This window comes from Mesocricetus auratus, unplaced genomic scaffold, assembly GCF_017639785.1.
Source record: "Mesocricetus auratus isolate SY011 unplaced genomic scaffold, BCM_Maur_2.0 Super-Scaffold_100011, whole genome shotgun sequence".
NCBI lineage: Eukaryota > Metazoa > Chordata > Mammalia > Rodentia > Cricetidae > Mesocricetus > Mesocricetus auratus.
Genome location: NW_024429195.1, coordinates 61635345 through 61650755, shown reverse-complemented (window position 1 = coordinate 61650755; position 15411 = coordinate 61635345). Strand labels below are relative to the sequence as shown.

The window sequence follows — 15411 nt, the reverse complement described above, 5'->3', positions numbered from 1 at the left end:
AAAAAAAAGTAATCCCCACACCATCCAAATGCTCAAAACATTTACTATATTTGAAGCTATTTACTATGTACTTTATCACCTATCAAAATAAAAATATGCAAGTGCTATCATCTAAAAATTACCATACATGAACAAGGGTTTTACTTTTAACATCTTGTTTTATGTTCATTTTAATATCCATTACATCATAGAATCTATGGAACTGTGGCAATATAGTAGTAACGTCTAGAAAGCAAGATAATATGCCATTCATGTAAGGCAAAACCTTTGTACATTTTCCTCATTCTTTGGAATGAACTGTTTAGATCTAAATAATGTATTTGACCAACAATTCAGTCTTGCATGATAAACAGATTCCTCAAGACAAGAAGTTTTCCTATAAAACCACTCCATACCTTTCAAGCATTTCATAATTTTGCTTAGGTTATTAGATTAAATTGGAATTTGCTGTCTTTCTGTTTAAGTTTCATTAAAAGACAGTGGTGCCAACACTCCCAAACTAGCCTCAAGGCTGCCTCTCTCCCGTGCTCTTTCCTGGCATGTTCCTGCCACTAATGATTTCTGCAGGGTACTCTTTCCTCTTCACATCCTTCCCTTCACCCAACTTGAAACATAAACCTTAGCTCTGCAAGAAGAGGCCTCACATAAATAGAGGGAAGATATCAAACTAAGAAACACATCTTCTAAGTTTCCATGACAAAAATATTTACCCATAAAAGCAATGAAAATATGAGGATGTTTAATTCCTCCTTTTGTGGAACTGATTGCTTTGCATAATTTCCTACTCTAATCCCATTTAAGAACATTTCTAAATTGCATGCTCTTACCTTTCTTGCCACTCTACTGATAAGTATTTTATGTGTAGATGTTGTCACATTTAGCTTCTTAAAGCAAAGTCCTGAGATTCTTCCAAAAGAAGCCTTCATTTGGAAACAAATTAAAATTTTACGATGCTAAATAGTTTTAGTGACATGAAAAATGAGTTTACTAAATTATTTGCAAATACTCACTGGTTTTTTAACGGCATTTTCATTCTGAGGGGATAAAGAAACACACTTACAGTAAATGTATTAACTGTCCTTCAAAACCATCAGAGTAATATTATAAATCTATTTTAAATCCTTTTACATGAAAACTTCCTTGGTTCCAATACAAAGAAATCAGTCTCTTTTAGTATTTTATCATTGTGGAATCCAGGATGATACAATGTACATGAGCTATGGATTTAGGAAGATGGATTGCAACCTACCTGATTCAGGGAACATTTTTCAATGTGAACAACTACAATTTCCCCAGGGATTCTTACTAAGATGTAAGAAGCCTTGCTGGATAGCGCTGCACTGTTTCCATCAAACGTAATGATGCTCAGCTCGGACAACATGGAGCACCGGCCTAAGACAAAGCAACACAGAGTGGAGGCTCTTAAATCACTATTGGAGTTTTTAAACTAATCCTCTAAAATATACCTCCTTCCCAATTCCTCTCCTACTCTCGTGTGTGTGTGTGTGTGTGTGTGTGTGTGTGTGTGTGTGTCCATCCTGTTGCACTTTATTGAGGTTTGCTGTGTGAGTGTGGTTGGGGATTATTTTCTTGGGTGGGAAAAACGCACAAGTGGCCACATTACTGAGAAATATGACTTCCTCTTTCCTGTATCCTATAGCTCTGTGTGGAGAAGAAGAAAAGAAAGGATGAGGGGAATTTTTAATCAAAGAACATTATATAAATATGTAAAAAATTATTTTAAAATACATTTTACTCAGATCTACTCTCAGGACCAGAAAGTCTAGAGATGGGCTCTAGCACTCTGCTGTAGCAGGGAAGCATGACCACAGTCAATTCCAAGGTCCATTCTATTCATACAAGGCTGTGCCTTTTTGCTCCCAAAATTACTTCAAGTTTTCTGAATCTGTTTTAATGCACTCAGTTCTAAATGGGGAAAAATTTTAAAGAATGCCTCATCAAAATATATTTGAGTCATGTGGGGAAAACAAGGGGGGTGACATGACAATCTCAAAAACAAAGAAAGCAAAACTAGTTCAACACTGTTCTCTGATGCAGACACTGTTCCCCATAAGAGAAATGCAAACTAACAGGGACATTCCCACTCAGGGCAGCATATGTCAGTGTTCACTTGAACAGGCCGGCCTCGGAATCCACAGTCTGGCATTTCCAAGTCCTTTGGGCAGTTCAGAGACCAGTTGTAAAAGGTCCACTCCATATTAAGGCAGATATATTGGCTGCAGTTATAAACAGGATCAAATTGTTGAGGCTGATAACAAAAAAGCAAAGTCAGGTAAGTCTCAAATTCAACTCATGCTTTCACTTGAGTTTTAAATTTCACATTGACATTGTTCTCGTAAGTAAGTATGCATGTAATTAATGAAAACATTTTGAAATATAATTAAAAATTCGCTCCGACTTCTGTTGTCGGACCATCTCTGCAATAATCAATATATAATTAAAATTTATATTAACACTGACTTTTGATCAGAAGTATCAGACATCTAAGCAAGAGGTTTTCTTTTCGTAAATTTTCTAGATCATTTAACAAGCAGATCTGTTTGGTAAAACTTACAACTTAATCATACTCTAATATTTCATTAATAATTCATGTGCAGCTAGTGAGATTGGGTAAACGCCCTTGCCGCCAAGCCTGATGGCCTGAGTTCAACGTCACAGCGGAGAACTAACTCCCATATGCTGTCCTCTGATTCCACATATGCATCATGGTATGTGTGTGCGAGCACACACACACACACACACACACACACACACACACACACACTCGCCCACAGTTTGCTATCTATGAGGGACCATCAACCCTTTTTGTTGTTGTTTGGTTGTTTGGTTGACAAGGTTTAAGGTAGCACAGGCTTCCCTTCCACTCAGTATTGAGGCAGGTGAGGCTGGCCTTTAACGCTTGATCCCCTTGCCTCCACATCGCGCGTGCTGTGACTGCAGACATGCATAACCACCCTGACTTTGGGAATCTCTAGCTTTCCTGCACTCACACTTGCAGTCACCCCAGACCCAACCCTTTCACCTTCCTGGTTAATCCTACTCCTTCCTTTGTTCAACGCAAAATCTTTAGGGCCCTTGATAATTTTATTGTTAACATCCCACCTCTAATTCTTCCCAAATTGGGAAACCTCTGCGTTTCAAGGAGACCCAGTCACTTTCCAACATCTCTACCGCCATCACCTGTCCAGGCCACCATCTTCCTTTGTCTATGATCCTACAATAGCTTCCTGTTTCCTCCTTACACTCCCTTCTACCACACAGGTAAGACGGCACCAAACTGATTCTGAAACAAATCGAGAAATAAGATTTTCATGCCTACAAACCCACAGTGCCTCTCTGTGCCACTTAGAAGAAAACCACAGTCTCTAAGAATCTTCCTGGTCTCCGCTAACTAAGCACTTCACCTCCTGCTTTATTCTCTCCTTGCTTTCTGCTCTTCTTGTCTACGACTCTGCTGGACACAGTTTGTCCTCAGGGTTTTTTATGCTCTACAGATGGCACCTGAACACTATGCTTGGCACGGAATGGCGTTTGCCAAAGAGTGAATAAACAAGTGGTGAGGATCTGTGGCATTTGTGAAGTAAGACAGCACCTGCTCAAGTCTCCCAGTCCTATTGGCCAATAACTTTATCTTTTTGGTTATAGCATAACATTATGTTGCACGGAGCCCCACACATAATATCTGCACAGCAAATACTTTTATGAATCATCAATTTATAGAGAAACCCCACCAGATGATTGTTTTCCTATTTTTTTCTTTTATTGAAAATAGATTTTTTTTTCATGCTATGTATTCTTGCCTGCACATCACAAGGGTTTCTTCTCCTCCAATCCCTTTGAGATCCACCCCACTTCCCCTCCTACCCAGATTCACACCCCTTCTTTCTCTCTTTCCTCAGGAAACAAACAAACATACAAAAAATAATATAAACAACCAAAAAACAAAACTAGAATGGGACAAATTATCAAAGAAACATTCTTAAGTTCTTATTTAGCTAATCATTTTACTTATTGCAGCCAGAAACGAATTAGTAAGAATTATCCAAGTGAGTTAAGAAAACACACTTGTGTACTATAGAGATATGTCAATCACTAAAGTGCTTGTTTTTCAAACATAAAACCTGAGTTCAGGCCCTAAAATTCATGCTAAAAAGCCAGGCATGGAGGAGCACACTTGTAATCAGAGCTGAGAAGACAGAGACCATGGATTTCTCACTCACTGTCCAATCAGATCATCCTACTCAAGAGCCAGGCCATTGAGAGACTCTTTGTCAAAAAATAAGGTGGTTGAATCCTAAGGACCAACACCCAAAGTTGTCCTCTGGCTTTTATATGACATATATATACGTGTGCATGCATATCCAAACACACACACATACACACACACACACACACACACACACACACACACACACACACACTGAAAGCACAGTTACAGAAATACAATGTATATCCTGCTCTCTTTTAGCAAATAACTGGGCACTGTACCAAAGGAGGTTTGTGTTTATATAGTGACACACAGACTAGTGTAAGTGCTGTGAGAAACAATGAACAGTCAAAATAGACACAGTCATACCTCACATTCCAACCCTGTGGTAGGGGTAATATCTGACGGAGTAACCATGTCTGCATCTACAGGAAATAAAAACACATCCCTGTTAGTGTGATGGTAACTACCATGAAAGGATGCTACATGTGATAAAAAAATGTGCTAAGAAATTGTACATAAATTAATTCATTCATTCCTCCAAATACTGACTAAAGTAGATTTAAAAATACCTTTGTAATTTTACAGATATAGAAATGAAGTCACTGACAAATCTGGTAAATAGTTTGGGCAGATTCTAACTTGGTATTTCTGACTCTAGAACACTATCATTTAATGATGTTTCTATAAATAGCCTCATTGATTAGATGATGTACCACAATTATCTGAAGAGATTAAAAATATTAAGGGAACAGTCAAATATCCCTCCAGAGTTACAAACACCATAGGATTTCAACATTAAATTGTGAATCTAGTCCCTTTCCCTGTCAGTCTCCTTTAGGCTCCTCTCAGGCAACATAGATGATGCTTTGAATGGTGTGGCATCACAGTGTGGGTGTGATGGAAACTGATGTACAAGATACTTTCTAGCATTCTCTATCGGTACTACCATCATGTCTAAAACTCCTCTGAAGAACTACAGAAAAGCCGAGGCAAATGGCTGCAATCATCCCTACCTGGAATTGCAGGATTTAAAATACTTCAGCATTTTTCTATAGATGTTGCAAATTATCACAAATTTTAGTAGTTTAAGATATCAGCGATTTATTATATTGCAGCTCTAGAGATGGGAACCCCAAAATCAATGCACTAATACAGCTTTCTTCTGTAAGCCCTAGGGAAGAATGTTTCCTTGTCCCTTCTAGATCGCCCAGAGTCCTTGGCTCATGTTCTCTTCTTTAAAACAACTTTCTTCCTCTCTCCCCACTCTCTGTCTCTGCCTCTGCCTTTCTCTCTCTCTCTCTCTCTCTCTCTCTCTCTCTCTCTCTCTCTCTCTCTCTCTCTCTCTCTCTCTCTCTCTCTCTCTCCCATTTCTGCTGTTACATCATTTTCCTTATCTTATCACTGAACCTCTGTCCTTTATGCTTATAAGGACCTCATTACTATATTGAACCCACATGAATAAATCAGGTCAAAATTCCCAGATGATAGTCTAGTCACAAATCATTCAATAACTTCACATCAGCAAAGTCCATTTGCCATGGAACACTACATAGAGACCAATAGGAGATGAAAAGATGTATACATTTTTGAAGAGCCATTTTCAGTCTACCATAATATATAGAATAACTTTTATTAAATTTGAGTTAATTCTGCAGGTAACCCTTATTTTATTTTATAGTCTTTAACACTTAAAATGTATTTTAAAAATCCCACTCATTGATCATATGAACAATGTTCATGTTATTGTATGTATAGACGTTGACTCAAGAAGAGAATGAGGTTTAATAAAGACTTCATTTCCCAAGTAAAATGATATAAATTTCTCATCCAGTCACAGCACAAAAATCAGGAAGGAGTCTAGTGATTGGGTGGTTGTATATTCTTCAAAGCAAAAGACACATGGTTACAGGGTCAATGTTGTTACAATGATGTTACAATCACCAAGGGGTCACCAGTAGTGTCTGATTGTAGAATTATGCTGGCTGAGATCTTGTGACAAGCACAGGACATTTAAAATTGAGATATGTGGGTCTCTACATTCCCTGAGGCTTTTTAAAGATTATTTTGACTATTCAAAAATATTAGTATTTTCAAATGCTTTGGGATCACTTTGTCAAATTCTGAAGAGCCAAATATCAAATGTTGCTGCTTCAACAATATAAACTTTTGTAACCTATGAATTCAGGATTTCTTCCTTAGTTCCTACAATAATATTTTGCAGATTCCACTGTAACCCATATTTTAGCCCACTATTATTTTACTCAAGTATTCTCAAGTATTTTATGTTGTTCATGATTATTGTTTTATTCAGGATCTCACTATGCAGCCCTGGCTGGCCTGAAACTTACTATGTAGAACAATTTGACCTTGAACTTACAGAGATCTGCTTTCCTCTGACTCCCTATTGCTTAGATTAAATGCATGCACCACCACTGTATTTTTATTAATTTTTGATGCCACTGTAAATAGTTATTTTCTTCATTCCTTTCCAGATGTTTAATTGATTGTGTAAAGAAAGACAATTGATTTTTATATTGTTCTTACATTTAAGCTTGGTGGATCCATTTATTATGTAATGGACACCTTAGGAAAATAAATATACATGTACACATATATGCTATATACAATTAGAAGTTATCTTTCTGTTGAAGTTCATGAAGTATAATACATATGCAATACATATGAATTATTGTGGCTAAATAGTTTAAACATTTTAGATATATATTGAATATTGATTTATGAGATCAAAGCAAATAGCAGTATGCAGAATTAACAGCCTATGTCCTGATGACAGAATATTTAGTCTTATTTTGTAGACTTATTCATTCATAGATTCAATGAAGTAGGAAAAGAATCTCTGGACCTTCCCAGCACAAACGTTGACAATGATAGATCAATTCCTCTTCTCCACAGGCATTAAGTGTAGGCCAAGTCCATGCTCCAGTGACTGGCACATAATAGCCATGCAATAAGTGTTAACTCATAAGAATGGAAACAGTGGTGATTATGGTAATGAGGCTCTAATTTGGGAAACATCACAGACTACTTAAAATTCTTCAGCAATTGCCTTCAGAAAATAAAACCCAATTCTTTTTGGCATGGCCCTTTTACCTCAGATCATTTCTTTCATCCAATCTCTTGGCTCAGTTCTGAATATTCAAAATACATTTGCATGCATGAAATTGCTTCCCTTTTACTTCCAAACCTTCACACATGTTGGGCTTTCAAGCTAGTACATATTTTTACTTCTTCCAGGACACTCACCTCCTATCAACTGATAACCCTACTGATAATTTTTCAGGCTTTACCTCCAAAATAATAATCATAGCCTTCTGGAAGTTGTTCCTGTATGCCAGCGTTATAATATAGTCATCCTTCCATATTGTTGAGGGATCAATTCAAGACCCACCAAAAATATCATAACCTGTAGACTGATCTCAGATAGTGTGGTATTTGCACATAACCTACGTGCCTTTCTGTATACTTAACTGATTTCTTAAATGACTTGTGCCTAGTATAATATAAAAGTTTAAATAATTATTTAGTTCATATTTTAGTAAATGATAAGATAAATATTTGATATGTCATTAACCCACAGGAATATTTTTCCAAGCACTTTTGATCCATGCTTTTGAAAACTATATACATGGAGGGCTATTTGCTTTACAATACTTTGACAACAATTGTTTATATTAGCATAGAGGCCATGACCTATTGAACATCCCCACCCTAACCAAGTGTCTGGAGAGAAGCAGCACATTATTCAACTGAGGATAATTAAATATAGTATCTGAAACTAAACCTTTGTAAATTGCAACTCCAGGAGGAGTATATTAAGCTGGGTGGGATAAATGGGCCAAGGCATATATTGCTGAATGCTAAGTTTACTGCTTAAACTTGTAGCAATACACAAATACATAGGTATGACACCTTACCTGGTGGCATTAATGCTGGCTCTGTGGGTGTCAGTGGTATGCCTGCAAAGAAACAGAGGTGGCCTGCCTTAATCTGTTTTACATAAAAGAAGACCCACATAATTTGCATACAATTCTTTGCCTTCAAGGGAAATATTTAGGAAAGAAATCACAAGAAAGAGATATTAAAAGCAACATACACATATTTTAATAAAACAATTTGGAATTTTTTAAAGTCCTATGGAAGGGAGATTGAAATAAGTCATTGTCTCTCTCAAATTTCTGAGTGTAACCATTTGCCTCAGGGAAAAGTTATCCATCTTTTCTTTTTTAACAGTAAATTAAAGAAGGTCCACACTTACAGTCTTCTGGATAAACACATTTAAGGGTCACCTCATCCAGGATCATATGCTTGGGGCAGTACGGCAAGCATCCTTCAACCCTTTAAATGGAAAAGTAAATGGAATAAAGTGCAAACAGAGAAATCTACATTAAAAATTTGTAACTGAGAATTTGTGTGCTTAAAATCCCCACCATCAGACATGGGAGAACTCTGTTTGCCACTACTGCTTCATACTTCTGAAATTTATGAAACTGCCAACCAGGAGCTCATAAAAAGATATCACTTTAGTGAAGGAGATGGAGGCAGAGTTTGAACACAGATGTTGAGCGTATACACTTATGCTTGAGACACACTAAACTCACGTTCTACGAAGGGGTGGGAATGTAGAAGGAAGAACTATTTGTTGAGGGCTTTTGATAGCTACAGCAATCGTGTGGTTACTTTTACTTCTTTATTTGTAAGTGTATGCATGTGTGTGTGTGTGTGTGTGTGTGTGTGTGTATGGGTACCATGTGCACTCACATAGGCCAGAAGAGGGCATCAGACACCTGGAGACAGAGTTGTGAGTTACAGGCAGTTGTGAGATGCCCACTGTGAATGATGGGAACCAAATCAGGCTGTATCTAAGAGCCACAAGCACACCTAACCACGGAGCCATCTCTCCAGCCTGCACTCTCACTACCATATTACAAATGTCTGAGCAGATTGCTACGATGTTTGGTTATTATGGTCCTGAAGAGGTCTGTAGGACAAAACATCAGCAGTGGCTTTCACTACTTATTATCCAGTCCTAAATTCCCTGAAAAGAGACTTGAGATCTCACAGGGGAGAGATAGAGTGGTAAATAACTGAGGGTATTTTTATATAAGCATGGAGAAATAGCTGTGGAGGGGGATTTCTCGGGAGTATCAGCATTTGCACCCAAATTCATTCAGTGATATGGATGACTGTATGTGTCATTATGAGCTGGGGGAGGACCAGTTCCAAGATCCAGGATGTGTGGCTTGAATAAGGAACCCCATTACTTGCAGGAGTCATACAAGTAAAGGGACAGCCTCAATTTTTTTGTTTTGTTTGGTTTGGTTTGGTCTTTTTGTTTTTGATTTTTGAGACAGAGTTTCTCTATATTGTTCTGGAGGCTGTCCTGGAACTCGCTCTGTAGACCAGGCTGGCCTCGAACTCACAAAGATCCACCTGCCTCTGCCTCCCTAGTGTTGGGATTAAGGGCATGCACCACCAATGCCCGGGTAGTCTCAAAATTTTTTAAGATGCCATGGGCTTAGGGACAGTGTGCACAAACCTAAAGGTAGCATGTAGGCCACTGTTCTTCCCCAGGAATGAGACCAAGTCTGACTGAGATCATATTTTCCTGCTGTCCAGTTGAAGCTCAGGGTCCAACGTTTCTTTATTGGAAGGAACTGTAATCTGCCTGTACAGCCAGGTCTAATTATAAGAGTCACACATGCCACAGAGAATTCATGCAAATCCTCGTATGAAAAGGTCTGATTACCTGCCTCTCAAGTGCACTGGCAGGTTGTATTAGTATTTTTCACATTTCATAACTCTCCCAGTTGCTTCACGTGTTTATAAGTTGGAAAAAGACGTGCAGTCTTTCTATTCTGTGTGAACATGAACTAACTTGACACGATGGGTTAGCAGCAGCAGAGGGCAGTGTTTGTGAAGCAATGCTTTCTCTTACTAAACAGGCTTAACTGTGGACAGTGAACAACATCTTAAATAGGACATTTACAAATGATACTTTTAAAACAGAAATAGCCTATATGTGATCAACTGCTTGCTTCACACACTGGACTTGAATAATAAAACTTTTACCCAGTGACAGAGATAGAGGAGCGATGAGCAAATTGGCAAAGAATGGGCTGGCAAAACCAGCAGAGACAGCTGATCTGAACAGGGGAGAGCTCTTGGAACCCAGACTGACAGTGGGGAGGCCAGCATGGGACTGATCTGGACCCCCCGAATGTGAATGTCAGTGAGAAGGCCTGGGCAACCTAAGGGGCCCTGAGCAGTGGATCAGTGTCTATCCCTGGAATACAAACAGACATCGTGTGTCCATAGCACAAAGAGTGATGCTCTCTCAGCCTGGACTCTTAGGGGGAGTGCCTGGACCCTACCCTGAGTGAAATGACAGACTCTAGATATCCCCTATGTGGAAGGAATTGGCAATAGGATGGGAGGCTGGGGGGATGGGGGAGTGCGGGAGAAGGGGAGAGAGAGGGAACTGGGATTGACATGTAAAACAAGCTATTTAAAATTAAAATTAAAAAAATAAAACTTTTACCGACAATATAATCATATATGAAAATTTATCACGCAGAAGAAGAAAAATTAAAGTTACGGGATAATTGACAAGCTAAAGCTAGTGGAGTATCATTAAATGAAGTCATTTTTTTGTTTAACTCAATTATTTTGCAATGTTTTGTATGGGACAAAATGCATGCCCATCCTCTTAAACCATTTTCCAAAAGCCATTATTTTATTCCTTATCAGTGACTTCAGAGTCATGCATAGCAGGCTTCTCTTTGCCTTCTCACACAGCTAATATTATGTCCCGCTTACAACTGACAGAATGCCTCAGTGTGAAGGAAATAATATAAAAGACACATAATAAGAAGAATTTACAAATGTGCTCCACAATACAGTTTGACATTCTTCTCACAGCTTTCACTTTCATGGAACACTTTGGTTTTAACAGCTGCTTGGTACCAGAAACTCAGGCAATCTGAAACAAGAATGACTTAAAATAGGGGTACAGCACCATGTTAAAACCAAGCTTAGTGCACGGGTCCTCTTGGACCACAGGCACAACCAAGAGAAGGCACAGGCACTTCAGCACAGGGGACAAGACGGGAAGAGACATGCGGGAATGAGAAAGAGCTTGGCAGGTAAACATTTCCTCCTGCATCTTCTTGTCAACCCTCAGCACTGCCCCTCAAGGGAAGACCTTCAAGGCAATACACTAAAGGCATTAGGGAGCTGGCTTCAGTCACCTCAAACATTGACTGTGCTACAAACGCAATGAGGGCAAACCTAAACATCACTTCCTGTTCCAGCCCACTTTTCTCCTGGTGACAGGCCCCTGTGTCTTCTGCTCACTTCCTCCCCAGGGCTCGTCATTACCATGTGGTCATGCAGCTTCCATGCCTCCTCATAGCTACCAAAAGGTGCAAAATGAGACTGTGAGAGGTCCAAAAGGCAATAAACACCTCTTTCTTACACACACACACACACACACACACACACACACACACACACACACACACAGGTTTCAATTTAAAGATAACAACAGAATTCTCTCCCATTTCTCTATTCTTACAGCACTTGATAAACAGGGCACATTGGACCAGACCCTCTCTCTTCAAACTGTGTGGCTTAGGGAGAGCTGAGGGACTTCTCTGGGCCTCAGCTGGTCTGCTCTGGGGGTGGGGAGGGGCAGTTATAATGAGACTAGCCATTCCACAGCCTGAGAAATGCCACCTGAATGCACTGGTGATTTTGGTCCCTTCTCGCACTCTTGCCAGACTGTTGCCCCTGCTTATGTGCCTGTCTCCTTTGGGAAGACTGAGAGTTCCTAGGTCTCACTTAGTCACGTGCCTGGGACATTTCATACTACCAAGATAGTAATAATAATGCTGGGAAGAGACTCCTAGATCTTTAACAAAAATGACCTCAAAGTAGCCCCTCGCACTTAGGTCCATTCCCCTTTCTCCTTCACAGCAAAATCCCTGTTTATGACAGTTGTTGACACTCCCTGCTTCATTTTGCCTCTTCCTTGTGTCCAGGGTACTAGAGCCTATGGAGAACATTCAATCCTAAGTCTAGTATCCTCTTCCTGGCATTTTCCTTATGTCACCAAAGGGCAATATAGTCTTCCATGGAGTTAAACGATTTGAACTTTCCAATAGTTGTCCAGTTTTCAGTATTGTGAACTGAAGTTTCCTCCCTGCAAAGCCACACATATGTTAAAGGTTCTACAAGGCTAGTGGATTGCAAGTTAGGCCTGCTTGATGGAGGAGGGCTGTAAGATCCAGAACCAAGTTCTGTTGAGCTATCTTTAGTCTCCCATTAACAGCCATCCACTTCTTACCTGTGTGTCCTTACAACTACCAAGTAAAATCTTTGGGAATGTCCTAACTTAACAGATCATACTAGGTTCCACTGACCCAAAAACTCAGAATTGCATCAGACAGTATCCCACGCCCATGGCAAATATTTCCCAGTTTTTGTAATCTGTCTACCCCATGTGCTATTTAGTGTATTTGAAAAATACCTTCATTTATGCCTTTCTTTTGTTCTTTAGTACAAAAACATCATGTAACCCTTTCCACATTGGACCATGGTATTTGGGACAACTGGAATCCGTGTCCTGAAGCCTCAGGTGTTCATACTTGGATGAAGAATAAAGTATACTTTGCAAGAACACTGTGAAAGAGGCAAATTCATCCAGCTTCAATCAAGTTGGGCTCATGCTGGAGTGCTCAACTCCTCTTCCGCCTGTCACTCACACTGACTCTGACAGCATTCACTCAGTTTGAAACTCCTTCCTCATCTTATTGCATGAACTCTGAGGAGGCCAGCCCAGCCAAATCTCTTCTAAGCAAACTCTAACTGGCAAATCCTGTCCTTTACTGTTCCACTCCCAACAGTCCATTTCAGCTCCCCATCCCAGGAGCATGTAATTCAAGCATAAACAGATCTTGTCATTTCTTGGTGTAAACTATGGCAGGGTTACTTGTCTCATCATAAAAGACTAAGTCCTCACAAAAGACTTGCTTGCCATATTGGCTCTCTAGACTGAGCTCTTACTTCTTTCATGCTGTTTACTTTTCACTTTACATAGACAAATTTTCTAAGCTCAAGGACACCAAACATGTTCCTACCACAGGACCTTTGCATCTCTCTCAGATCAAAAAAGTCTCTTCTACGGGTATCCACAGGGCTAGTTTCCTGGCTCCCATCAGATATCTAAAAAGATCACAACGTCTAGGTGTCTTCTTTCCTCTATGCCAATTAAACCTTCTCTCTCTCTCTTTCACTCTTTCTCTCCCTCTCTCCCTCTCTCTCTCTCTCTCTCTCTCTCTCTCTCTCTTTCCCTTATTTTCTCCATGACACACAGCACTGTCTAACAACATGATAACACAATACATCCTATAGGTACACTGTGAGTTGTTTCCTGCTTCAGTACGTGTGTAGATCATATGAAGTGAAGTTCTTGTCCTCTTCATCTTACCCAGCAGCAAGCATAATTAAGAGATACTGAATACCTAGTTGAGATTAAAATTAAATCAACCCATAGGTGAGCATATAGTATATCATTAACAATGGATGCTTTTCAGCGGGACACAAAAGTCACCCGAGACAGAATCTGCTAAGTTGCAGGTTTATGCAGCAATGTTACTTACGGTGGAAGGAAAGCACAGGCTAGGGCTTCAGGGTCACTGCATGTTCTAAAACAAGGAGTAGCACAAGGTTCATATCTCCACTCACACATCCTCCTGTAAGGTACCACTGCCTGGATTTCTGAGAAAATAAGAGGAAGTTGAGATTAAGCACATTGACACTCACATTTGAGAACTAATAACTTCTGACGGTAACCAGTGTGGTGTTGGCCTCTCCCTCATCATAATATTCTGTCCAATAAAATCATTACACTTCCCTGGTGACCAGAAGATCTGGGTTGAATGACTAAATGAAGATCTAACCTCCAAAGAGTTTAATGTTCTCCTTTCTTTCATGTTTAGTTGTGTTTTCAATGATTTTCCCATTATAGCAATTGAGAATTTTACTTTTTACAACATAAATGCTATTTTACCCTTGCACAACTCTGCTGATGAACATTACTTGCCATCTAAAATGAAACATGCCTTCATTGTAATATCCTAGCATCTTTCCAGCCTCAAACAATAAGGAAAATGGTAAGACCAAACACACATTTGAAGACCAAAGCTCTTGGGAGCATGTTCCATGACGACTTCCCACAGAAAGCAGCACATTGTCTTATACATGGTAAGTACTGCTTGAATACAAAAGAGCAAATCAATGTGATTGAAAGATAAATTCCATAGTTCTCGATCATTTGGTTAAAGACTTTTCTCCTGCAAACTTTGGCACTGCATTATCTTTCCCACATCACAAAAAAGCCCTTCTGGAACAACTCAACATTTTCTCTGCACAAGAGATCATTGAAATTTACAACTCTAATCTGCTCCCTGAAGACTTTAATTCTAAAGTATGGTAAGGGAACATGCTGTTTCAGAAGGATTCTCTGTGTGTGCAAAGCTGCGCTGGAGTTCCTGGCTGAGCTGCGCTGGAGTTCCTGGCTGAGCTGTTGTTCTGGTTCCCAGGTCCAGAAAGAACACTGGCTGTAGGACCAGTCATTTCTTGGTGGATGAAGCCTACAGTGATCACTGTCTCAGATGAAGCTATTGACTGTCCTTTGGTGGACCTTGACTGGGGTTGCTAGATCTGACTGCAGTAGAGTAGACTTCTGGATTAAAGGGGAAATGGAGGCTCATTGGGTTCAACTTTACATCCAGTCAAGTAAAATAACCACACCACTCTACAGAATGTTGTACAGGCATGTCAGGACTTCTTCTGAAGAACCAAGTGGAAAAGGAAATGTCCCCAGTTATCCTTGGCTATCCCCAACCTTTAGAGTCCCACTTGGGCTTCTTACAGTAACTATAAAATGCCATGGGAATGTACTATGCACATATAGAAGGGAACTATTGAGAATAACCCAGGCCCAAGCCAGTGTGTCCTAAAAAGTCTGTGCTTAGAGATATCAATGACACCCAGAGTGCAAAATCAAGACTGCATGCTCTGCCACTTCTGCCACTGATGCATATATGGAGTATGTAGAGACAAAATATCCATCACCTGCCCTGAGCTGCTCTTATGAG

General features: G+C 39.6%; 1 protein-coding gene across 2 annotated transcripts in view; it reads right to left on the bottom strand.

The window, feature by feature from the left end:
* Otogl (otogelin like) overlaps positions 1 to 15411 on the bottom strand; it is a 132154-nt gene that overhangs the window by 24217 nt on the left and 92526 nt on the right. For both annotated transcript variants that reach the window (XM_040754936.1, XM_040754937.1), the window contains 8 exons: positions 13912 to 14029; positions 8508 to 8587; positions 8160 to 8208; positions 4598 to 4676; positions 2092 to 2269; positions 1250 to 1392; positions 1011 to 1034; positions 828 to 920 (listed from right to left, as the gene is read on the bottom strand). In XM_040754936.1, coding sequence (XP_040610870.1) covers positions 828 to 920; positions 1011 to 1034; positions 1250 to 1392; positions 2092 to 2269; positions 4598 to 4676; positions 8160 to 8208; positions 8508 to 8587; positions 13912 to 14029 — 764 coding nt within the window. The remainder of the gene's footprint in view (positions 1 to 827; positions 921 to 1010; positions 1035 to 1249; positions 1393 to 2091; positions 2270 to 4597; positions 4677 to 8159; positions 8209 to 8507; positions 8588 to 13911; positions 14030 to 15411) is intronic.